The 26,727-nt window shown below is 38.4% G+C and overlaps 1 protein-coding gene across 2 annotated transcripts; it reads right to left on the minus strand.

Annotated features, from left to right (window-relative positions):
* Nucleotides 1-1,774: 1,774 nt before the first annotated feature.
* On the minus strand, nucleotides 1,775-24,828 carry C7 (complement C7). Of its 2 annotated transcripts, XM_056513818.1 has the most exons (18): nucleotides 24,689-24,828; nucleotides 24,367-24,422; nucleotides 23,592-23,664; nucleotides 22,507-22,648; nucleotides 21,574-21,715; nucleotides 20,649-20,787; nucleotides 19,844-19,978; nucleotides 18,458-18,701; nucleotides 17,709-17,822; nucleotides 17,122-17,288; nucleotides 15,882-16,110; nucleotides 15,138-15,309; nucleotides 14,683-14,770; nucleotides 13,302-13,434; nucleotides 12,354-12,545; nucleotides 10,509-10,605; nucleotides 5,407-5,591; nucleotides 1,775-3,467 (listed from the first exon to the last, which is right to left on the minus strand). In XM_056513818.1, the coding sequence occupies exons 1-18, from the start codon at nucleotides 24,692-24,694 to the stop codon at nucleotides 3,280-3,282; spliced, it is 2,502 nt and encodes an 833-aa protein (XP_056369793.1). In that variant the 5' UTR covers nucleotides 24,695-24,828; the 3' UTR covers nucleotides 1,775-3,279. The 2 variants fall into 2 exon arrangements, with proteins under 2 accessions (XP_056369793.1, XP_056369795.1); XM_056513820.1 differs by lacking the exons at nucleotides 23,592-23,664; nucleotides 24,367-24,422; nucleotides 24,689-24,828 and having other exon boundaries at nucleotides 21,624-21,715; nucleotides 22,507-22,594.
* Between the last annotated feature and the right edge of the window lie 1,899 nt (nucleotides 24,829-26,727).

The raw sequence follows: 26,727 nt of genomic DNA on the forward strand, positions 1-26,727 counted from the left end.
TTTTGTGGTCCCTTCAATAGTAAATGAACCCATGGTTTATATTTTAAAAATAAGTAATGCATTATTAGATCTGAAAGGGATGGATTCTTCATTATCTATCATGAAAATAGGTGGGGAGAGGAAGATCTCTCCTATGTCTGCCCCATGGGGACAGAACACAATGCAGACTTATTTCCTATTACTCTGATTATCTACACCAAAAAAAAATTCCTAGAAAACCAAGCAGACCACTTTTTTGCAAGGAAGCAACAAAGGGTGAATTTCATCCCACATGCTGATAATGTTTACCAAATAGTATTAACTAGGAGGAAATTTTTCAGCATTCCTGTTTTATAGAAGTACCTCCATTCTGTTCTTGTACCTACTGCTCTGCATTAGGCAAGCCTTTTTACTGAGCAGTTTGTGATATCTTCCAAGTCACTGGCCTTGGATGATCTTAGCAGTGTGAATAACAACTTTATCCTACCTAGATCTGTTTAGCTTTCCTCCATCTGAGTTAAATTTAATCTGCTATAGCTGTCCAAAGCTAAGGTCATCTAATATCAAACTCCTCCCAAGTATCCTGATACATGGTCATAGGGCAAATGCATGGTCATTTAATTCAGGTAAAACAAAGGGATTTACCACTCTCTGCCAGGTAATTTTGCTAAGCTTATTGATTCCATGGAGCCGTGGTCCCCCCTCTTACACTCATTCATCTGACTTTGGTTTCTTACCAAGAAAAATTTTGCATTTATTTGTCAGTTTAATATCAGTGTGGTGGACCACAGTGACTGGAGATGCTTCTGTACTGACAGGGACATAGTGTGGCCAGCAGACATGCATACCATATGTGACTGGACAGACTGTGTGACTGGTCCTACATGAACCTGCACTTCTTCCAGTGAATAGTCATATTCCTTTAAAGAAAACATCTACCTATCCACCTTACTTTTCCTCTCATGCAGTATTAGACAGTCAGCTAATGTTGGTGAAAAAACAAAAAACAAAAAAGCCCATAATGTCTATTCTAAGACACTGTGAAATGTACTCAGGTTTTTCAGGAGGGGTGATGGAACTGAAATGCCCCTGATGTAGCAGGGAAGTCACAAGTCAGGCAGGGAAAGGAGTGTGGTATCACAGTGAGAAGGACAGCAGATCCTTGCTGGACACCTTCAGTCTGGCAGTAGAAGGGAATGTGTCTGTGAGGAGCACACAGAGAAAGAGCTGACTGGGCTGAGAAGTAGGAGGGGAAAAGATGGAGTGGGTAATTAGAAAGAAAAAGAAGAGAAAAAGGATTTTGATGGGTCAGATAAACAGTGAGATGTCAGGGACTGAATAAAGCATCTGAAATGCAGCCTTCATTAATATTTTGGCTGCTTTATCTCAGACTAATTTATTTTATGGACACGGAGAGCTGTTCCTGCTGATGTATTGAGATTATTATCTGGCAACTTTATTGTTTTTTGAAACAGGATTTCTCAACGTTTCTTGAGGCCCTTGCTGGATTTCCACACTTCCCTATGTTTGAAGACATGAATCACCAAGTCACTACTATTTCTGTGCTATTTATCAGGAAATTTCCAGGTGATTTTCTTCTTGCCTTGAGCAGATAAAGAAGCTATTGCTATCCAGTGGACTCATGGTCCAATCACATGTTGTGCCAAATGCCACAAGAAAAAGGTTAGAAATTGTGGACAAGAGACTGGAGAGTAATGCAGTAAGGAAACATCTGGGTGCTCGATAAACTATTGCTTACTACTCTGGAGCAAATAATAAAGACAAAATAGCTGAATAAATTTATTTTGATTTTATTCTACCTATTTTAATCTGTATGCTACTCACAAAAATTTATTATTTGCTCAAGAAGAAAAAATAACCAAAACCCACCATCTGATATTATTTCCAGACAGCATAAAGGTTATAAAGGTCAGGAGGTACTTTCAGTTACTGTGTGGCAACCTTCCCCTCCAGCATGGCTACCCCCACAAGAGAGAGACTCCAAGGAAAGCCACACCTGTTCTGGCTTACTCTTTATTGCCAGCATCACAGGAAAGCTTTATCCAGCTGAGGGTAAGGTTTATGCAAGGAAACTACTGGTAGAAGCATGATAAACAAGAGAGATGTTTAATCTTACAATATTAGTAAGAAATAAAATCTGTTGCTTTAAAAGCATATATCCATATCATACATGCTGATAGTACTGCACTTGGTTGAACATCCAGCCCAGCTCTCTATCCGGCCCTTTGTCCTTGTTTGCATCCAAGAATAGGCAGAAGGGATGGGACTGCCAGCATGGGTACATTAATGGACTTGAAATGTAAGCAAAGATATCATGGTCCAGCTATGCCAAAGAGAATGCTTAGCTCTGTAAGGAAAGAGTATAGGAGACTTCTTTTATTCAGGAATAGTCTTTGAAGGTTATCCAGCAGCATCTCCAAGGGGACTGCATGCAGAATGTCTTCATTGCTGTAAAGACGTGCTTTCTCTAATAATTGCCTTGAGAAAGATTTGCTAAGGCAGAAGGACTCTTTGTGCAGCTGTCTGTAAGGAAACCAGTCTTGGCACAAATATAAATGCATGTGACAAATGTAAGTGAGTTACCTGTGCTTACTAGTGAAGCTCATTATAATAAAAATAATGACAGTGTAAAATGGTGATTTTTCGTGAAGTGGTTCTGTGTATTAGAAGCTGCAAGCATAGATGTATTCTCATTACTTTAATATGGTTTTACTATTAATGCACACTGTTTTGACGTTTAAGTGCATCAGGCTCAACAACATGTTCAGTTCTGTGCAGATGGTTTGCTCAACTGGATAGCATACGGTAGAAAGAAGCTGCTTTAATAAAAGAGAAGAATCATACCTCTTACTTCGTAGAGCTTAGTCTCTATGTTTTGCCTATCTAAATCTACTCAAGTGCAAGCATATGTTTGTGTGTCTTTAAGAAAAACATATTGATAATATCAGACATGGTAATCCATCACTATAATAGCTACTTCAGCAATGCACTTCAGCTATATTTTTTAATTCTGATGGAAATACGAAGTAAATCTGCCACTGGTAAGGCTGGTGCCTAAGCAAGAGCTCTGTTGTGAGCAGTTGTGGCAAGTACATCTCTGTCTAACAAAGAGCCTCAGGCCTTGATTCAGAGCTGATCAGATGCACAGTCTGATCAGCTGTGAGGGATTTCACAGCAGAGCTTACATTTGGCAGAGCAAGGTTCAAAGTATGTCCTGACCAAGAGCTGACACGTTTTGACATATGCTACAGCAATAAGCAAAATAAAGGGTAACATATCTTATTTACTCTGCATGTCACAGGGCCTTATGCTGACAAGGGTGACAGTCTCCCCCCGGCATCTGAGCAGCCCAACCTCACACTCGGTCATGGTCCGACGGGCAGCAGAGCCGCTCACTTCAGCACAGACCTGGGCACCTCCCTCCTCACACAGCCCGTCTTCATCACAAACACAGATGTTGGATGGCACTAAGCAAAAGCACAGAGGAAAAACAGTCAGGAAAGCACCTAAGTCACCAAAAAAACCTCGCCAGACTAAAATGTTTCTAGGAAATCTGTAAGACTGAAAGCAATTTTCTGGAGGATGCTCAGATTTCAAAGAGAGACATGGACTTGTTGGAACAGCATCAGAGGAAACCACAAAAATTACCAGAGGGAGCACCTCTTCTACACAGACTGCTGAGAGACTGGGCATTGTTCAGCCTGGAGATGAGAGGGTTTTAGGGAGACCTTATAGTACCTTCCAGTACCTCAAGGGGGCTTCTAAGATGGATAGGGACAGACATTTTAATAGGGATTGCAATGCTAGGACAAGGAATAATGGTTTTAATCTAAAGGAGATCATATTTGGGCTAGATATGAAGAAGAAGTTTTTTAGGATGAAGGTGGTGAAACACAGGATCAAGTTGGCCAGAGAGATGGTTAATGCCCCATCCCTGGAAATATCCAAGACCAGGTTGGACAGGAATCTGAGCAACCTAGTCTAGTTGAAGACATCCTACGTGATTGAGGAGGATTAGACTAGAGGACCATTACAGGTCCTTTCCAACCCAAAGCTTTCTGCTATTCTATCATTCTTTGCTTAACCTAATTCCCTAATTCTTTCAGTAACATTACCCAATATTCAGGCTCAGTGAAAAAACTCGAAGTGGAAACAAATTGTGCACTGCTGGGGCTTCTGCTTGGAGAGGTTGAGCATGCTTGTGGGAAAAAGCTTGCTCAAGGTGTCTCAGATGCTGTACTCAAAGCCTTCTCTGATGTTACTTCTTGAACTGGACCATGTATCTACTACTCTAGAGGTAAGACAACTTGTAAGATAAGAAATCTGTCTTTGGACACTAACAAACTGATCATGCAAACCCTTACAACTTGTATCTATATTTTCATACAGACAGTTTCATGAAGATCAAAAGATCTATAAATAAATGTATGTAGCTGTATCAGTGACATTTATGTAAGAAGATTCCACCTGATATTTATTTTTCATAACTGTGTCTTTTTCTTGGTGTCATATGCTTTTTTTTTTTTTTGCCCATGCTTCTTTGCTGAAGCTCCAGACAGTTTTGACTTTGTTATTGCTATTATTTTTGTCTGTTCAACACTGCTAGACAAAAGAGATGAACTCCTATCTAGTAACCCTTTTTATTTTCAATTTATGACAATAACCATGCCTCTAGCTTGAGCACTTCTAAAACCCTAATTTATTGCTTCATCTTTCCATTCCTGGTAACCCTTCATTAAATGCAATGTAGCATAGGACACTCAGGGAAAATAAATCAAGGAATTTGAAAACTTCCACCGCAACAGATTACAAAAACCGGGAACTATTTCCTCTGAGGGAAGAGACCTCACCTTTAATCATTATATGAGAAACTGGGGATTGACAGTGAAGAACAAACAACCTTAACTGGCTTTCCCAGCTAGCATACAATAAGACTTTTAATTCCTAGCCAAGGATCCTGCTGGGGAGACTGCTTGGAAAATTTCAGGAGAGGATTGGTTATTCCTGTGGGCAGTAAGGATTCCTGCAGCTGCTGTTTTAAGGAATCGGAACAGGTAGATATAGTGAAAAAGAGTAGGGCAGAGGTTTCACCTTCAAAAAGAAACTGGACCAAAAGGCTGATTCACTTAATAGCGACTAGGAATAAGCTTTTTTTGTAGATTGCACATTTTGTTACAATATCCTGCAGGGTTCTCTTTTTCATGGTTGAAGATTCCTACCACGTTTGGATGCCAAACACTTGGCTAATGGTTTGAGCCAATTTAGCAGTGCCTGGTGCTTCTGGGAGGGACTGCAGATGCTATAGCAGGACAGACCAACTGCCCAACTGCTAATGTGTAAGGGAGAATAAAGATTTCCTTTTGATCATATGAACAATTTTGCTTACAGTTGTGAAGAATCTCTTACCATTGCATTTTTCCCATGAACGGCATGATCCACATGGTATTTCAGCTGCCTGGGGTACTTTGCAGTTTTCTGCATTAGTTAGAGAGTATTTTCTGCCCATGCACTCCAAGGCATGCATCTTGCAAACAGTTAAAGGTGTGTTTCTCTTGGTTCTTTGATCTGTAGCACAGATGTCCAGGGAAGGACTGAAAACAAAAGCAGGAATTGCACTATTTAAATGTGCTTTATCTTGGTAACTCTTAAAAAGAGCTGAGAGAGTGGAAAACACTCAGAGTCTAGCTATAACTTCTCTGTTCACTGACGAATATCCTAAGACTGCAGCAAAGAACTCAAGACATAGACATATGGACAGCTCAGACTACTTCCTTTTCCACAGGATGCTGTACCTCAGCAGAGTGAAGATCTGTCCCATCTGAAGGATATGGATATTATCATCTTTTTGCTATTGACCTCAGCAGCAGAGAGAGAGACTTTAGTTGAAAAAATTTCAGATCTCAATTATTGTCTAATTTATGACACATGCATGAATGTAAGTACACATACAGAAAACATTTCTTATACATAGATGACATATAAAACATGCACATATAATATTTTGTAAGTATTTCATAACTTTTATAACATAAGGTATTCAAAAATACTTTAAGATTTTATTTTCCTTTAAAATGCTTTGCTTTCACTAAACAATACCTTAAAATCAACCATCAGAAGCCAAAGATATTTCTGGAAATACATATATATCTCCACAGAAATTTAAAGAAAAAAATTACCCAGAAAAATTGCTTATTTCTTGAAATGCGGATAGAACTTTAACACCCACATAAATGAGTTTTTAAAACTGGTAATAGCAATTTGTGGACAACCTTAAACAGTGTTTTCTTTGGGGACAGTTCCAGGAAGTTGCCACCATTTGTGTTTCATGCTCCGAGTGTAGGAGGGGAGTAAAAAAACCCTTCCATTACTTCAATTCCAGGAAGTTATCATTATTTGTGTTTCATGTTCCAAGTGTAGGAGGAGAGGAAAAAAAACCTTTCCATTACTTCTGAGTTTTAATCTCAAACTCCTGGCTTCTCCACTTGTTCTCAATGCAATCAGCAGTTTTTGTGTGGAATGAACAAAAGAGCAACTATCTGGAGCAGAACATGCCTGTGCTCTCCTGGATGCACTTTACAGCAATGGGTAACAGGATACCAGAGAGCAGAGATAGGCTCCCAGGGGATGGAGAGCTTTGAAATTCAGCCCCACAGCCCAAGTTTCAGCACAGCTCCTCATTTTGAGGTCACAAACACTTCCACTGAAACTTTTGGTTCCTAATAAGCCAACTCTGAACATCAGCCTCAGATAAACAGGTAATTGGTGGGGAGAAGAGGAAAATGACCCTAATGAGAACAGACAAATGGCCCTAATGAGCTTCACAAGGCTGACGGAAGGACAGGGGAGTGCCTGTAGAGAGGAAAGTCTAGTAAGAATGCCAGAACTCAAACCTTGCTGACTTAATGGCCAGGCATTAAGGTAATTTTTCTTTCTTTTTCTTTTTTCCTTTTTTTTCCCCTGTGAATTAGGAAGTGGGTTTTGATCTATAAGTAAGGCACTAAGGAAAAGAGCCTTCTCCAAGCTTTGGGAATGGTTCTTAAAAAGATGACTCTAAAGACTTTTAAAAGAGCTGGCTTTACAGAAATTTTAAAATATCTGTAGCACAGTTCATCTTTAAGGTATCTAAAAAATGGCATGGACTTCATTAGCTGAGCCTGAGAAGTTTGGTGCATCTACCTGTGGCCAAATGTTTTTATTAACTCTATTGTATCTACCAGTTAGGTTAGCATCCACAACCATGACAGATCCCTTAACTGCTATACTGGGTCAAAATGACAGTTACTAAATCTCTAGTAAAGTTTGTTGCATTAATTTTCCCTAATCCTCTTTTGCTAACATAAAGAATGAGGTTAACCCTCTTATTCTGAGGCACAAGAGAACAGACAAAGGGATATATAGGCAGCAGGCACCTGATAAAGGAAGCAGGTGCATTTCTATGCATTGAACTGTTTGGTCATCTGGCTGCACAGTCGCTAAGATAGTGGAGCCCTGATTTTTATGTGAAAGTTATCTTTACAGACAGAAGTATAAGTAAAACTCCCTGTTTATATATCATCCTAAAGAACAAAATGTGTTCCAGGGAAAGCAATTGTATTTAATCTGTAATTAATTTTTTATTATAGTTTAAATTGTTCAGATGTCTTCTTTACTTGCCTAAGTGATAAATCTCAATATCTGAGTATTAAGGTCAAAATCTTGCAGAAAAGGCAGCTTAATTTACCTAAAAATATTGACATCAGACCTCAGCACTAATCTGTCACTTTGCACCATTTTAGCAACACCCAAAAGAGGAAAGAGAACTGATTTAACCAGTTGCCAAAGAAGGTTGAACCCAGGAGTTCAGGGACCATATTGCCAAACTCATGCTAGAGTTCAATGACCCAGACTGCCTTGAGAGTGGTTTACATATTTGCTACAACTGGGTCACCAGAAGTGGAAATCATCATATTAAGATGCATAAGAAAAAGAATGGAGATTCCTTGCTCATAAGAGAAATTAATAATTTGCACTCATTGCTGAGAAAGGATATTTCCCAGGGCTGGGAACATCACAACAGTGCAATAAAAAGTATTAGAGGCAAGGAATAATCCTTGTGCAAAGTGAATGTGAGAAATTCAATCCTTTTTACATGAAAAAATAAGGTTAAGAGCAACATTTTACTAAAGCACCTACTGTGAAAAATTAAATAATACCTTTTAAGTCCATAAATACCTTCTCTCCCTTTCACCTGCAATAAGAGGTAGGAAACTTTTGGTGAAGAGAAAAATTCATCATGCTAGGAATTATTTTAACTTCCTGAAATTACATTTGAGGTGAGAAGTTTTAATGTACCACAATCCAAGGACTTTCAGGAGAGACACAGATGCTTTGCAAACAAATTTGGAATGGAAAAAAGAGGGGATAGTACTTAAAAATTATCAAGTCTCATGTTTCACTGTGGAGATAACTCTCAGCTACTGGAGGTTGAGGTTCCAGCTATATTAACACACCGTGCTCTGGCCCCCTCCATGTGTTGGGGACAATTCACACAGAGTAGCTGCTGTCCATCTTTGCCCCAGAAGATGGGAACTTCATCAGACTGGAATGGTCACTCCTGAGCTGTGCCTGGGAATTATACAGGAATTGGCCTTTGTCAAAGGTCTACCAGGAACTGCTATAGCAATTTAGCAGCTCTGGTGCTTAGGGATTATTCCCTTGCTCTCTTATTGATGGGGACAGATGTAGCCTAAGGCATCCTATCACGGGGAACGAATTATCAGCCTGTTTCAGGGTTCTTGTGCTGTTATGGGCAGTCTCCGTAACTAGTCTCTTGGAAAGTGAAAGGTGGAGGACAAGTCTGAGACCAAGGTGTTCCTGAATTACCACATGAACTCTTCTTGCTCCAAGCCCTCTTCAGAGAAAAGGCTACTGCTGAAAGTCACTGCCAAAACAAAGCAAGTTGATTCTGCTCTCTGAGGAAAGATGGGACCAAGATCTGCTTACATGTTTTACTCTTACAGGCATTATAACAGGCTGGAAGATTAGTCTGCTTTGACAGCTGATGATTTATCCTTGTAACATTAGATGCATTATTTCAAGGCAGTGAAATGATGGTATGAGGTAACAGGAATGACTGTTATCTATATTCTTGCAATTTTAAACTTAATTATAAAAAATAGAAACCGGCAAGTAGTAGATTAATTACAAATGAAGCTTCAATGCACAACTAAATGTAATTCATTTAACCTCCAAGGCCTTCCTTAGCTCTGATTCCCCTTGTATTCTGTGAACTGACCTCAAGACATACATAAACCAGAAAAGGAGTTGCTGAACCTTTTATATAAGTATTGAGAGAAAAATTTCAGGACCAGATTAATTAAAATATTTAGGTGTTTAAGGATAGGAATAGCATTAGATTGCAGAGTTATTACAAACCTGGCACTTACCTTTGCACAATTGCCAACGGCCTCAGACCCTAGGGAACTACCTAGTGGATCAGCATCTGAACTGAGCTCACCAATTTTAATTTTGAGATGTTCAGAGTGCAAATCTTGCCTTAAAATTGGAGTCATCATGCAGAGCACTCTTAGTCTATGTGCCTGATGGGAAATACACATGCTCCACTGAATGTTCTACTTTGAAATCACTTGAGACACACCTTCACAGTTTCATCCTCCTACTACAGAAGGGTAAGACATATTTGGTATGTTATCCTGAAATTTCCAAACTGCTCAGTTCAGTCACATAAACCTGGCCAGATATCATATCTAAAGCTCACACCCACTTCATAGGAGTGACTTGATAGGAGATATCATCCAGTCTATGTAAACCAGCCCAGGTGTTGGAGTGCTGAATTCTTTGGCACATGTGTTCATCAGTGCCCTTTGGTATCAGGTTTGGTATCAGGTCCTCTGTTTTGGTTATCTTATTTTTGTGTCTCTCAAAAAACTGAGAGACTTACTCATTTCCTTACATTATTTCTTCTGCATTGCTTATTGCAGAATATAGGCTTAGATCAAACAGGAAACAGCAAACTCTAATCTGCAAGTTATGAAGTCAGGAAAAGTGACATGACTGTGAAAACTGCTGTGTAAATGTGTGATGAAATTAGATTACTGAGCTTTTCATAATCCCCTAGTCTCTCAGCAGTGAAAAGAAATCTGCTTTATTTCACTAGCTTATTGCTTTGATGGTTTGTGTCCCATGGGCCTCTGTTTTAACTTTTCCTCAATCCTCTAAATCTTGAAAATATAATTTTATCCTTTTTCGTCTACTTCACAGATCAAGCAAAACTTGCCTTCATCTTCTGTCATCCAACTAAACTTCAGCACTGCTAAAATCCACTGACAGTTCTGACAAGGCAGGTAAGTGATGAAGAGGACATTGATTGAGGTGTAAAGCAAACCAAGTACAATGTCTCTTCCTCATGTAAGTAAAGTTTTTTCCTCTGTCATAGACTGAAAACTTTAGAAACATAATTGGTCTTGAATAAAGTGAAAATCTAATTGCCAAACTCAGCCTGAACTTACCCACACTCATAGGGCATTTTGCACACACATTGTGACTGATATACTTTCTCCCATGGCTGACACTTAGGATTTGTCACTTCTGTTTTCACACTGGGCACTGAAGTAGAAGAACACACAGATATTAAGGGTCAGAAAAACAAGGGACTGTTAGAGGTCTACTCTGAAATTATCAGTTGAGTTTAAAAGGCACTGAATTTTATAGTCATGACATAAAGTCACATCCTACATGGTCATTAAAAGTGTCTACTACAGGGAAGTAATCAACAGTGTTAAAAAGATACAATACACTTTGCAAAATTACTGTTCAGTAATTTATCCATGGGTCACCAGCCAGATGCAGAGACAGGTACTACGTTGAAGCTTAAACATTCATCTCATTTCTGCAGCAGTTATTTGTTTCTGCTAAATTTAGCACTGTTGAATCATAGCTGGGAGCAGTTTTGTCATTAGGTTTCAGAATTACTGACTTCCTTATTGTCATTAGAAAAAAACTAAGGATCCAAGCCCCTATGTGAACCCAAGTATCTTTATACTGGTGGTAATGAAAACTACAAGTTCCATCATCAGTCCTCAGTTTGTACCAACTTTTAAAATAAAAATAATAGTAATTATTGGGGAATTTTCATTATTGCAAATGTACCTTTCATTAAGGTACATTTCGTTAAATTTTGCTAAACATTTCTTTGTAGGTTTCTATAGCATGTTAACAGCAAGACTTCACTAAATCTATATGGACACAATTTCTAAGAAGTTTTTACCCTGATTTTTTTTTTTTCAGATTGAGTGTCTGCTAACATGAAAATTTAGTATTTCAGATTGTTGCCTTTCCTAAAACAGATTAATCCCTTACAGATTAAGACTTGCTAAGCAAAAATAGATAAATTACCAGAGAAGAAGAAAAAAGAAAAAGAAAAAGAAAGAGTTGCAGTGCATTATGATACAGGCAGCAAGCATAACCCTGTCTTCCTGCAGAGGAGAAATATTCACCAAAAATCACTGCATTTTCTTTATCCCCTGGGTAGCTGGTTGCATAGTGACTAAACACTCCTATCCAAACTTATGTATGCCACTGTGTCTGTGAATACTTATCTTCATAATTTTTACCCTTCTTATCTCATACTTCTTGAGCTTTTAACTGTTCTTAATCCAATTTTTGTCCTTTCTTTTTTTAACTTTTATACTAATATAATGCTCCCAATACAGCCAAGCACAAGCTGTTTCTTTCATTTTGATGGAAGCATTTGAAACTTTCCAATTATTCCTGGAATTTGAGAACATGAGCTGCTTTCTGCCACTGCCTGCCCATATCAAACTAGAGCTTAAACAGCATGAACTTAAAGCAGCATTTTCCCATTGCTTCCTGTTTCTGGATATTTACTTCATATCAGCTGTCTGACTGCCAGATCAGCAAAAGTAGTCACCCAGCCCTGTCTTCCTGTGTCATAAGAGGCTCTGGTGCTCTGAACAGCTTCCAGATAGAAAAACTCTAAGGTGCAGTTATACAATGGTAGTGTTATACAATGTGCGAAAAGTGAAACATATTTTAGTGGCAGAATAGATAGCATAAATCCCAGGTAACCTCTTAAAATAGTTAGTGACAACACTCTATAGCAATAGGGGAGTGGGAAGCAAAAAGCCTTAATGAAACTTCAGAGAAATGCCTTCAGGCATCTTGTTTGAACAGACCACAGAAAACACATCCCCATGTTTTCAGTGCTTCTTTTTGGTGATGTAAATATGGCTTCTCTATCACTGTCTCAGCAATATCTCTACACATATCTAAACTACATAAAGCTTAGTTGGAAAGAAACTCCTGCACTGTACTTGAGGACTGCAGTGGCTTACCTGGTCTTTTGCATTGGATAGTCTTCACATCAGGAGACCACTTGAGGCTGGGCTCGCACAAAATGGAGTGTGCCCCTTCCAAGTGCATGCCATGTGGACAAGACAGAGTTATTCTCTCACCAATCTCATACACAGGTTTCCATGGCTCTCCTTGCAAACCTCTCTCCAGGTCAGGCAGGAGACAAGCAGTTTCTGTGGATTGAAGTATTTCAGAGAGCCACAGTAAATCAGTGGATTGCATAAAGCAGTCATGTATTTTATTTTCTTTATTTTCTTAAAAATTGAATGCTGAGGTTAGCTGACTTTCCTGTAGAAAGGTCAGGATACTAACTCATCACACCAGACAAACATGCAAAACTAAGGACACAGAGACAGTCTCCTCCTACTGCCTGCAGGTGTAGCCCTAGCTGTGAGAGCTTCCCTGTCCTTAGGACCCATGCTTCTGTTGACGAGTTCTTACTAGGCAACAGCTTCCTAGTAGAGAGATATCACACAATATGGGACCCTGGGAGACCATGTCCTGGTATAGACAAGAATGGCCTTTAAACAAGTATGGGCTAGCATTTGTGACAAGTCAGTCCTGCTTGAAGGGAGAAAAGGAAGATGTTGAACTGCAGTGCTGAAAATCCGCATGGTTCTTGCATATAGACCTAGGACTTGAAGAAAGCAGTAATTCTTGTTTCCACAAGAGGTAATTCCTGGGCTGGAATTTAGTCTCCCTCAGTTCCAGCCTACCTTAAAACTAGACTTTATGGGTATGTTTCTAGTTCAGCATTACAATATCTGGATTCACAGAAGAAGTCAATTTAGAACTGATTATGTCTAGTGAACTGGGAAATACAGGTGTGTCTTTTCCCCCCGTTGTATCTGAAAAGCAGATGTTCTGAGATGTTCCATTGGAATTCAGAAATGGAGCTGTAGTGCAAAACAAGAATCATTTAGACATACCCTGGCAATATCTCTCTCCAACTTGCCACTCTAAATTACTGCGACACTTAGCAACAGGATCACCAACAAGAGAATATCCATGTTTGCATGCATAAACAATGTTTTTCCCAACAGGGTATGAGTTTTCAGCATTCTGAAAGAAAAGGAATAGGTGAAATTTTGGATATAAAATATATGAACTACCAGCAGCACTGAGCTCTCTGTGTTTCTGGAATGCAGTAGCTGAGGACAGTGAGAATTATTATTGCTACTCTACAATGCAGTGATGAGAGAGTCTGGAATACTGGGGGCAATCCTGGTTATGAAGCCACTAAATTTGATCAAAAGGGGTATGGAACAGTGCTCTCCTGATGGTGTATAAACAAACTGCAAATATGGCTGTTATAAAACATTAGCAGGGCAGGATAAGATCTTGAACAGCCTTGGGCTGGGGTGAGATCAGTGGAGAGTATATGGCTTTGCCAATTTTTAGGATGGCTGTGTTATCAGCTTTCTAAAGGTTAACATGGTGAACTTGAAGACACAGGTTTTTCCTCATTTTATATTTCACTGTCTATTTCACTCACTGTCTTCTATGGAGAGATCTTATGAAAAATTGAGACTACTCCATGAATTGCAGGATTTTTACCTTTAGTTTGTGAACCAAAAATACCTATATAGAAGACAACTATTGATTACAAAAAAAAAAAAAAAAAAGTCACTGGCAAAAGAGGGGGGGTCAAGATTTTGGCTGTTTCTGCCAGTTGCAGTTGTGCAGAGACAACTAATGAATTGTGAACTAATCCTTTTATCTTTTTATTGAGCAAAGAGACTTATAACAGCATCAAATCATGAAGAAGACATAATCCATTTATCCAAGGGAGGAATCAGTCCCCCTTGTCAAATAGGCCTAAGCTATGGTGAGCCAAGTACCTTGCCAGGTCTTCATTTCACCAGAGAAAGCAGAATAGTGACTTACAGAGTGAAGATTCCTAAAATATGTTTATAATTTCACTATGGGCTTCCTGGATGACTGAGCATTTTTTCTCTATATTGTTGTGATTTTATATGTAATTCACATGGCTCAGTAAATTTTTAATACATATATGGAATAAAGGACAAGTAGATGACTTTTCTCTGTAGCTACCATGGTCCAGAGAAGCAAAGATCTTGTTCTGTTTTTGAGCATGGGGCTTTTTTAGTTTTATATCATTTTTAATTTGAAGTTTTAGATACCATTGTATAAACTTCAGACAGTGAAAAATGCAAGAGTGGCTGTTCACTAGGATGGATACTAAGCTTGCCAAGAGAAATACAAATTTGCAAGTGAACATCCATATTAACTGTAGAAAAGACATTGCAGGTAGGGATAGAACAGATAACAGCAATAGAAATAACTTACTTGAACAAATCCATTTTCTAAGAGAGGAGGAGGTGAACAAAATTCTGTAGGATTTATGGATAAATCAAAACAGTGTGGTTCAATCAATCTATAAAGCAAACAAAAGTACAGTTTAGTTTGAATTTAGTCTTTTTTCCTTTCAAAATGCTACACTCCTCAGTGAAGCCCATTTTCAAAACACTTATGTGTACATTTACATTATGATTATACTGAAATTGGGCACTTGCAGGCTACCCAAGAGAGTGGTAAATAGAATGCTGTCAAGTTTACTGGCTTTTACCCCATTTCCTAGCCTTGTCTTCTGTGACATTCACAGCTTCTGAATTTCATTTTCTTTCAACTTAAATATTAAAGCTCAGTAAGCAATCTCCTTGAATTCAACAGTTTATGCACCCCTCTGAAATAAATTTTCAAATCTTTCAGCTGTTGTCTCCAAGAGTTTTTTTATTACTTACCGAAGATGCTGCAACTCTTCATCCTCACATGCTTTGTTTTCATGCTGCTCTCCTACGCAGGCCTTCCCTCCACCTCGTGGGGAGGGGTTGTTACAGGTTCGGCTCCTTGATTTCCTTCTCTCTGAACAAGGACTCCAGGAAGACCAGCAGCTCCATTGTCCATCAACAACACCTGTGCAACAATTGGGAATACTTGGTAATGTGAAAACTACCCTCTTTAAACCACTCTCTCTTTAAAGCATTCCCTCCAAGAGGTTTAAAGGCACAGGCTGTTCAAAGCTAGAGATGGCCCCAACTCTGCCCTTACACAAAATTACATGCAATAAACTAATCTTCCATCTTTCCCCAGCTTTGGCATAGGTATAATTCCATAGAGGCTATATATTATGAGTGTCTGAGAGAACATAAAAATAGCTATCAGCTATTACTAATTATATAATTTAAAAGTAAAAAATTTTTAAGTCATTGATAATTAATTTAGGGTATGTACTTACAGATGATTGTATTGAGCAAGTTAGTACTGTCCACTGTATTTAACACTAATAATAAAACCAGCTCTTTGCTAAGGACTGTTTAGACATGCCAAACAAAGCCTCAGGCTTGGCATGACCCTCCCCATGCTGTTTGTTTGCAGATATCCCACCCCAGCAGCCGCTGCATGGGTGTGCAGTGGGACAGACAGACTGGAAGCAGGAGAGCACATTTTGCCATTTCTAAACTCTCCCAGGTTTAAAGAGTGCTGACCTGGCTGATCTTGCACAAGAGTTCCCAGCTCACAAGCTGCTCCAAAGGTGTAAGGTTTACAGTAACACACACACTGTGTTCCTTCCACGGCTGCCTCACCACCATTCTGGCAAGGCTGACATTTGCAGGGATCATTTTCAGCCATATATTCTTCAATGGCTTGTTTAAGGTAATGCTTTTTGACTGAGGAGCAGGGCACTTCCTTTACCAGCTCATATAATGGTGTTAGCTACACACAGTAGGAAAACATGGATATTAAATAATTATGACTGTGATATTAGAGTTTATAAGCACATTTCATCGCACAAAATAATTTGTGACATATGTTTCTGCACATGGGAGTTAGCACATTAGATGCTCTAAATTGCTAATTAGCTAAAATCTTATGTTAGTATTTACTATTAGCCTTTTTATGAAAAGCCAATTCTGTTTAAAAGCATCCTTTAAAACTACTGGAATATCAGTCATGTTTAAATGTATTTGAGCTATGAGAATACAGGTGGGATAAAAGTACAACACAGACCACCAATGTACAGTAACTTCAATTCTCACCCAGATGTTACCAGCATCAAAAAATAAGGATATTTAAAGAGCCCACTATGGCATTTCATTGAACAGTGATCAAAGGTAACAAATATTGAAAATATTTTGCCTATAATTGATTAATTTATGATATTATATGTCTTTACATTTAGCTGAAAACTTCCTAACAGAAATATTTGGAGTTTATACCATTCTTGAGTATGCGGGCAGATCCCAAAAGGGACATAGAGAAGGTAGCAGTGACTAGGGCCATGCCCAGCTCTGAAGTGTCTGACTTGGAGAATCTCCAATTATGCTAAACTTCTGGATGCAAAGTGAAGGAGCAGAGATAAAAGGAATATGCAGAAGTTGGCAAGTGAAGTGGAAACCACTCAGACGTGCCCATATGCATTTTGGTAAAGGGGCTGTCTCAAATCTGGTCTTTCTCCAACAGCTTACATGACCCTCTATTCATAACCAGAACTCCACTAAAGTCACTGAAGGCTGATATTGACCTGTTGATGGACTTAGATTTGTGATGCACCTGATCATATTAGCTTCACAGCATTTCTTCCTGAGCACTTTCCTTTTTTATGAAGTGATCTGGAAACAAAGTGAGTGTAGATCATGGCGTGATTAATCACCAGCTGTAGCTTAATAATTTCTCCCCTTGAGGTGATCCCATCTGCTCACCTGTGCTTCAGGAAAATAGCCTTACCTTTTTTTTAATTACTCTGGGATAGTCTGTCACTGATGCAGCCCACGCAGTGTACATCTGACTGTTCCCAGCAGGATTATCCAGATCTAGATAACTAAGGCCAGCAACTGCACCTGGGCTTCCTCCTTCTATGTACGGGTCTCCCTTAATTTTATTGCCACTGCTTCCTGCAGAGTTAGGATAGGAAATACACAAGACATAGGCATTGCTATGTTTACAAATGGAAATAGAAACAATACACACAAAAACTCTGCTAGCAAGTAATGAAAGAACTCAGTGGTGCAGTTCAACCATCTGTGCCTGGACAAGAGTTTTCACACTGATCATATACAGGAGGTATCTGTTTTTCCAGGTTTCTTGGCAGCTGTAACTTAGGGTTTCCAGAAAAGTGCTATTTATTGGGAAAGCATTAGCAATAGCTGACAAGTGCCAGAGAGCCTTTTAAACCAGACACTTGATGTCTGGGTTCAGCATGTTGAGATAGAACTCATCAAATTATCAACACCCGCTCTTCATTTTGACAGCTATTTAGGATGAGATGAGAGATGGATACATGACAACTGTGTGAGTCACCATTGAATGTTTACCTGAAGAAGTCAGTAGCAGTTCATCCAGTTTGGTGCATTCCGTCTTCTTCTTTTTCACAATGAGTGCATTCCAGCCTGATGAGGTACACTTGTACAAGTCTGTTATGCTGACACCTGTAGACAATCCATCCATTAACAGTATTGCACACAGAAAGTGTGTCAGATTCATTTCTGAGTTTCCCACTGGCTAGAGAGGTCATGAAGTACACTTAAACTAGAAGATAACTAACTAGCATTGCTGTGTTGTGGAGAGATCCACACATTGCTAAAGCTTATTGATGAGTGCTCAGAGGCATGAGGTGTATTTGGGAACAGTTTACAATATCATTTATTTTCTCAGCAGTCTGTAATTCTACAGCAGTGCTCCAACTGATTACCATTATAGGCGCCACTTTGGTGTTTGCTCTGTAATTCTTCCTACTTTACACAATTTTACCCAGCCTTCATCTCCATGTAACCTTTCAACTTAACATTGAGATTTATATTCAAGTTTAGCCTGAGGAGATCCTAAACTGACTATAACTTTTTTATATATACCCAGAGCACTGCAGGCCACAAACATAGATCTAGAACTAAATCCTGTGGTTTGAGCACATTTTTTAATCTTCATTCTTTTGACCATGAAGAGAATGCGGTAACTCGTAGAAGTTTGTTACTTGATTTTAGACATTATCTGGAAAAACATACATATAAATTTTTATTCTTCATTACTGACTTTGCTTTCTGCAGCAAACACTCTTGTACTTTACCTTCTGCTTTCATTTTGTCAGTATCAATATAAAAAATAACTTTGTAATGTCCTCCTAGAGACCCAGAGTGTAAGAAGTGTGTCCCAAAATGTTCAATAAGCCTTCGGTAGATGCTGTACTCATAGACGACTGGAAGGTTGAACAGTTCCTTCCAGAAAGGCTCCGCAAGAGTGAGAAAATCTGGGCGGTTGTTAATAAACTGAGCAACTTCCACACTGTTTTCAACAACCATCAGCTGCTTACTCTGGGGGAAGGAAAAGCCATCAGTCATGCTCCATGTGACTGTCAGAGTGGATCCTAATAGCCAGACAGCACACACATTCTATTGGCAACTAACCAACAGCTTTACAGAGCTGTTAGGTATGTCTAAGCAACACAGCAAATGCAAAAAGAACACCCTGAAGTCATGAAATATGGTTGGACCTTTATTTATAATTGGTGCAACATCTTTCTTTTCCTCCTGTGTACTTGAAAACTAGCAAAAGGACAAGTGAAATCTCACTCTTCAAAGATAATGATGGCTTCCAGAATCAGAAGCCTGGCAGAAGAAAGTTAACAAGCATTGTTTGAAAGCAAATCACAGGCAGTATAGTTGTTCTTTGCACCCTATTTTTTCTAGGTAAGGCTTTTCTTGTAAGGGGCTCCAGCCATTTTGAGGATGCTGCTTAATTATAAAATCCAGTCTTCCTATACAATACTTTACTTCAGACTCTCGAAGTTACTTATGAACTTGGTTATGCTGAGTCTCAAAATACGTCATTGTTAGTGTCTGCTTGGGGACCACAAAATGCATACATTTGTTACTTGATTTTATTTTCTGTTATATAGATGTTGTACTTCATAATTGAAAATTACTCTCAAAGTATTTATCTAATGCTCCTTTTAAAATAAGTTAAAGACTTAAGCAGTCTGACCTTCTGGCTCGTAAAGACACCAGATTTCTCTCTTAATGGAGTTCTCCTAATGGAAAATGCATTATAAAATAAGTTAATTTTAAATACAGAAGCATTTCAATCTTTTTGCTCCACTATATTGACCAAGAGGTAGCAGAAAAAAAAAAGGCAATAAACCATTTGAAAAAAACAGAAATATTAATCAATTATGAGAAGAAGCCAATGATTTCTCCCTTAAATAGGGAGAAAAACTGATAGCAAATAAATAAAGTACTACTAAATAGGTAAGATGGAGGAAACAGAACGAGCAGCCAACTCCTTTGGATTGATAAGCAAACTAGTGATCTCTTTTTAAAGGTTTTATGAGATATTTACTTTCATGCACTTTGTGCCAAAAAAGTACAAGCATTTTCATCTCAATACAAAAACACATTAATAAAATAATGAAAATATTTATATGCAATATTAAACTACAGTGACAAGTTATACATACCTTTTGCAGATTTTTATTCTGTTTGTTTGTATCTGTGTGTTTGTAACTGTTTGAATTTTCATACCGCTCTACAAATTTCATATAAGACCAGGTGCTGTTGAAAAACTCGTAACTGAAATCATTCTGAACTTTAACCTAGAAGGTAAAAGATAGATGTCTATACAAAGAGCTTCATGCAGGATATAAAAGGGATAACTTATAGAGTAGAACAAGGTCTTTGTGATGCAAAATAAGCTGATCTGTTTTTCAGGCTGAATTAATTTTAGATTTCATAAAAAGTACTGTACACTATTGGAAAAGTATGAGAATGCATTCATACATATTTGTAGATAAAGTATTTACACTATGCAGTGAAGTACACTAAGGATTTTTTTGCATGCTTTTGATAAATGTGAGACCAAATCACTGAGTGAGTGACTTCAAACAAAACATTTCTGGAACATCTACACAAAGCTTGCCAAAGCCCTGAATTTCACCCTCCAAAACATTTCTTAGTGTGATTCAGGTCACTGCTTATGCTAAGGAGATTAGCTTTACATTCAGACTAACTGTGAGAGATTCAGAATCACATCTAACAAATTAAATTTTTTTTCTTTTTTTTTTCTTTTTTTTTAACAAGATATGCACCAATTGATATTTCAAAATATCAATATCAATATCATTAAGCAACAGCAGAGAGGGTACAGGTGTCAGTGAGCACTGTTTAGGGAAGTGTACCTGCCAACGGTCTCCTGCAAGCTTTGCTTCATTCTCCCAGTTTTAATCCTGACTATAAATACAAAGCTACTGCTTAATGTAAACATACCTGAAAATTATAAGCGAGAACACTTTCACTCAGCCTGTAGTATTCTCTCCTATCGCCGCTAAAGACCTTTCTGCATTGCCCTCCAAAACTTTTTGTATGAATGACTCTTCCCTTAGTCTCACCAGTAATAATATCAAAGCTACAAGAAGAAAATTATGTCATTAAGACAGAGACAAAAATTACAGAGCCATTAGAACTAAGTACTGTATCTGCAAATCATGATCACAGGCTGATTTAACCAAGGGGTTATCACTTGACAGACTTTTACACATGCAGAACTGCAGTATGCATAGCACGATTACACATTGGAAAATGAAATATCGGTCTTGATTTGTCAATAAAAATCACAAGTCTTCTCTACAGATCAAGACATTTATATCTATCTCAACTGATATTAAGTCTTATTGTTGAACAATTATTGCAACACAGAAAAATGGGGCATCCATTCCAAAATTGGGGGTCAGTGTTAATTATATCTGAAATGTATTGCACAAGAAATGATAAATTAACACCAAAGAAGCTTAAAACAATTATTTTGCTAGGTTGCAGTTCAGACGTAAAAACAGAAATCCATTTGAATTTAGAGTGTTCAGCAATGAACAAAAAGAATGAACACTGCTGGCTCATTTTTTCCATGCTGAATATCATGTGTTACTAGTTGAAATCTGATTTCTTATCTTAGTAGGTATCTTTCAATAGCCAGAACGAAACACTGAATGCTTTATTCTCTGCTTCAGGTCAAAGGACCTATACATCCTGAACTGAACCTTTGGCAGTGGTGGAAGCAGTTGTACTGAACACTTCTGCATATGGGATATTTTTCCATAAGCCCAGGAAGTCTTATCTGTACACCCAGAGCTTGAAAATACATCAAAATTTAAGTGCATTTGGTACCAGAACTACTGAGCCTAGCACAAAACATTACCCTGCTCCTGTAAGTTCTGAATTCAGAGGTGTTTTGTCAATATCACATACAGTTTTCCTCTCTTCACATCGATCTTCATCTGCACCATCCTCCTCACAGTCCTGATCACCATTGCACACTAGGGATCTGCTAATGCACTGACCTAAATCAGGATAAACATGCATGAGGAAAGAAGTGTTTGCTAGGTTAAAAATAGATCACCTAAAACCAAAGCAGAAGCCCTATTAATCTATTACATTAATTAGCATGTTCACTCCCATAATGAACAGCCTGTGCCCACAAGGGCTTGTGAAACATTAAATGTAGACATAAAGAAATAGCGCACAGCACACTCAAGAGAGCCATAACCAGTCAAGGCTTATGATATGTCAGTGAAACAATTGACTTCTAGATCTGCTTCCTAAGCTTTCACTCTTTGACCCAATCACTGGTGATTAACTGTGATTGTCTCCCCAGCAGCATGAAAACATGTTTATCATGGTCTTCTGTGATAAATATCTACCTACGAGATAATGTGCTCCCTCTGTGAAGGTAATGGGGGCCACTTGGATACATTTTAGGGAGCATTACTTTCCACGATCCAGGTCATTTCATGTTTGGAAACTAGCCTAGAACAGCTCCAAGACATCAACAAAAGGTTGCATTCCGTAACTACCTTCTTATAATGGAAAAACCTGTTCTCTGAGGCAAACAAATAAGGCAGAACAAGTTAGAGAGCTACAGCATATTATCTTCAATGCTCTGCAATACTCCAGATTAAATTAAAAGCATGCATAGATGAGGCTCAAAACAAAGGAAACATTCACCTAAGTCAAATCCGTCTGTAGAAGAAGAACACTGCAAATACATTGCCCATTTACTGAAGCTGAAAGATAACAAGTTAATTTTCTTAACTTCATGAGTAGAGATATTGAAAATGGTCTCGGATGGTACCTGAGAAACACCTAAACCGATCACCACAGCCATCTTCTGTCGGGCATCCCCTTGTGGGGGTGCATGGTCTTGTTTCAAAGGTATCCCCAGAGCAGGGGTTTCCTCCATACTGGCCATAAACTGCCACTGTCCGTCTCCTAATCTGAATGCAAATCAAAGGAGATCTTAGAAAATCCAAACACAGAGCCAGAATAGTTTGTTACTGTGAAGACAGTGCTACTACTCTAGACACTCACTATTTTTTCTGAGAACAGCCACACCTGGTATTGCCACCATATTTCAGAAAACAAGTTAGTAGAAAGACAACTTCTTTGACTATAATGTTTTTAGACTGGTTCATGAGCTTGGCATAATTTGTTTAAAAATCTAATATGTAACTGAAGTCAAAAGAAATCTGATAAGAAATTTAAGTGAGTTTCTTTACATTTTTAATAGGACTAACCACACCTGATATGAATTTGTTAACATTTTTCAAAGTAAACAATGTTATTAAGGTAGACAATAAAATCTTATATATAGTGGGCTAGTTTTTGTTTCTTAAAAAAATAAGTACTGTCTCATGGCACATCTTTAATTTTGACTAATCCCTCCTTAATTGATGTAACATCAAAGTAAATGAGAAGGAAAATCAAAAGCAAGTTTCTTGCACATCCATAGGGTTGCAGTGTAAAAACCATCAACTTATTTTCATTGAAGGTAACACTTTGCAACCAAGTTTTCTTCCCTTGTGACATGATGCCACATGGCCACAATGAAAAATCAGTGAAATTGGTACAAACCAAGATCAGTGGAGAAATACCTGAGCTTACTGGACAGTTCAGCTGAGCTTTTATCACCAAAATAAAAGGAGCACAAATTATTTTACAACATAACATATAAACATCATGGGTTTGAACGGAAACATATTGGGACAGACTGGAGGATTTATCTTCTTAGCTCTTTGCTCTTCAGCTTTCTTGTTCTGCTGGGACTTTTGTCTGAGCATCTGATTTGGGGGTTTAATGTTAAAGTGGCTTCTTAATTACTGGGGAACAAAGCATATGCTAATGAGGTTATGAATACAGAAAAGATACGTCCATTTTTACCTGGTTTTGAGTACAGCCATTGCACTCAGACCAAGGGCCAAAAGAACTCCAGCGGCAATGGATTGGAGAAGGGCTGCTCCAGTATTGGTTTTTGCATTTAAAAAACAAACAAACAAACATAAACACAACACCACAATCAAAAAACAACAAAAACCCACCCTCCAAAAAAAACCCAACAAACAAAAGAAAAGAGAGAGGAATATCACCAGGGATTTCCATCCATAAGCACTGAGTGCAAGATTTTCATAAAAGGCAAAGTCAACCTTCAATAATAATAAGGGGTATGATCAGGTTAAGTATAAAACCACTTGGATTTGTTCTTCATGTGTTACAATGAAATCAGTCCCAGCTTGGTGTTTCTGGCCATTGGAAAGAAGAAACTAGACACATTCACCTAGCCTAAAGATCAGCAACAAAACAAACCGCCAGTTTCCATGGGAGGCATTGGAGGTGCAATTTGTCCCTGGGACTGGGGCTGGTTTGGGGAAAGCTGTGCCCAGTTTGTGCTGTGTTTCACAGACATGGGCTGCTGTGCCTCACACCATCACTGTGCACTCTCTCCCCCAAGGATGGCTGACTCCTCTGGGCAGAAGTTAAAGGACACCATAATGCCTCACTGCTGTCGCCACTGGTGGCAGTGACAGAGCTGACACCAAAAGGTGTGTATTCCTCCCAGGAAATGTACCTGATGACCCCTTGAAACCCTGCCTCACATCATGCACCACAATTACACATGCTTAACCTTCAGCATGTATTTTGTTAAGTAAATATTCACCTGGAAAAAATGGGAAGGAAGCCTGAAACTTCCAGCAACAGAAAAATCCTCAGCACCTGGAAAAACAAAAAAATTAAAAGCAAATTTACTTTCCTTTTCTACTTTTTCCTCCCTTTTTTAGGTCACGCAGTTGTTCATGGTTTCTGCAGTCTATTCACTAGTCAGCTTGTTTGCTTATGCAAGATTGTTTTTAAATTTTCTTTTTTCTTGTAATGTTATCCAATTACATTTTTCAGCTAACTATTTCTACATATAAATTAATATTTCATTGCACTTTCCATATTCACTTCACCAGCACAAATTAAGTAAGCAATTTTCTTACCTTCATGTTAGACAAAATACTCAGATATACAGCAATTACCAGGGAAAATGCACTTCTAGCATTTGGAAGCCAAAGGAGTCAGACAGTCTGTCTGTTGCTGTTCATCTCTTCTCGCTCTGCTTTGCAACCCTGCTTTTCTTTCCCTAAAAGGGCTGAATATTGCCAAGGAATTTTAACCTTAACCCATCTAGCTCTCTCCAGGGACGCAGCCTGCTTTGGGAACTGTTCAGTATTTTTAAGACATACAAATCAAGGCTTGGATATATTAACCGGGACTAGCAGAAAATTGTGAGCACTTACTGAAAGAAGAATCATCATAGTTTCTTTCCTCGGAAGAAGACTTTTGAGAGATCCTACTTCACATGCACTACACTACGGCTGAATGCATAGCTGCAGCTGCTCTAGAATAAAGCTGACATTGCTAAGGTTTTCATTTTAAGCACAAATCTTCATTCTTCACTTCCAAAGTCATGCTGATTTTTGTGTATCAAATTTCACAGTGAAAATCAGCTTATGGATCTGAATGCAAGTTTTGGTCAATTCTGGTCTGCATATTTTTTGTGGAGATACTCATGAACAAAACTTACTTTTCAGAGCTGATCCACTGCAGTAATGGCATGAAAATGCCAATGAAAATGCTGGGGAAATTTACCTTAATTTATTCTAGTGTACCCCAGATAAAGTCCTCATGGAAAAGCAGTCCCCCTATGTGAAGACATATACTAGATCTTAGGCACCACACCAATTTTGAACTGCTTACACAGTCCTCAGAAAACGAAATGATTCATGTCACAGCATCACAACATGCTGAGTTCTAAGCCTTGCACTCTGTTGGCATGGTCTGCTTTCCTTAAGGAGATGCCTAGATCTTGGGTCACATTATTCCATTCATGAGAGATGTCTATGTCCACTCCTCAGAGCCAATTTTGACGAGCTAGAGGCTCTGGGACTTTTCAGGTTTAGAAACTATGAATTTCTTTGATAATGTAATTCACAGACTTTCAACATATTTTATTGCTTTTCATCAAAATCCTCATGATCCTACTTAGTTTATGACAAATTTGTGTAACACTGACAGTGGTCATTTGCCTACAAATGAAATTACTAAAACTGAGTAAAGACCTTCAACAGCTGGCCCAGAATTGCAAAGAATATTTTATCTATCCAGATGTTGGTTCTCTTTTCTCATTAGTGCAACACAACATCCAGACATGTCTTAATCTTTCAGATAGCTGTTTTCATGACTTAGATAGCAATTTCACTTTTTGTAAGTATATCATTACCTATAATAACCCTCAAGACCAAGATACACTGTAATTTGGTCCCAAACAAAACATGCAAATAAATATTTAAAAGGACAAGTAGAGCTAGCAAAGAAACTGTGTGTGTTGGCAGGGATCCAGTCTCAATTAATAGGTAGTCAAATCATTACTAGTAATGGTATCATATTCAAATGAGTTTACATTGATAGACTGACTTGCAGAAAGTATTTCAGCAAGACAAAAATATTACTCTGGCAGACACTGTATAATAGTCCTTTTAGTACACATTTTCAGGTATTTCAACCTAATGATTTTATCTTTTTTTCTTTGGAAATAGGACCCTCCTTTTTTCCTGATCCTGGCTGCAGAGTAACAAAAGCAAAGAAACTGAACCAACATGGTGCAAACCAGAGGGGGAGTAGGGCTGGATTTGTACTGTTCCTAGGACTGAAGTCCACAGGCTCCATGGAACATCATTGCTTTGCAGTGGATGGGTTTTGATTCTTATTTCATAGGGTACTTACAGCTGCTTTTTTTCTACTTAGCATTTAAGCTCCGAACCATTTCATATAGTTTCTTACTTTTTTGTGTGTGCTATTGACACTTAAGGCAATATGCAGTAACATAAACATCTATTTACACCTGAATTTTGTGACTGTGCAACACCTAGTCTCAGGTTGACTGACATCAGTACCACAATAACATCAATTATAATAAAAGGCCTTACTGGGGAGCTCCCCAATGGCTTCCCCTGATGGCAACACAGCAAAGGGCAGA

This window comes from Oenanthe melanoleuca, chromosome Z, assembly GCF_029582105.1.
Source record: "Oenanthe melanoleuca isolate GR-GAL-2019-014 chromosome Z, OMel1.0, whole genome shotgun sequence".
In the NCBI taxonomy this organism is placed as follows: domain Eukaryota; kingdom Metazoa; phylum Chordata; class Aves; order Passeriformes; family Muscicapidae; genus Oenanthe; species Oenanthe melanoleuca.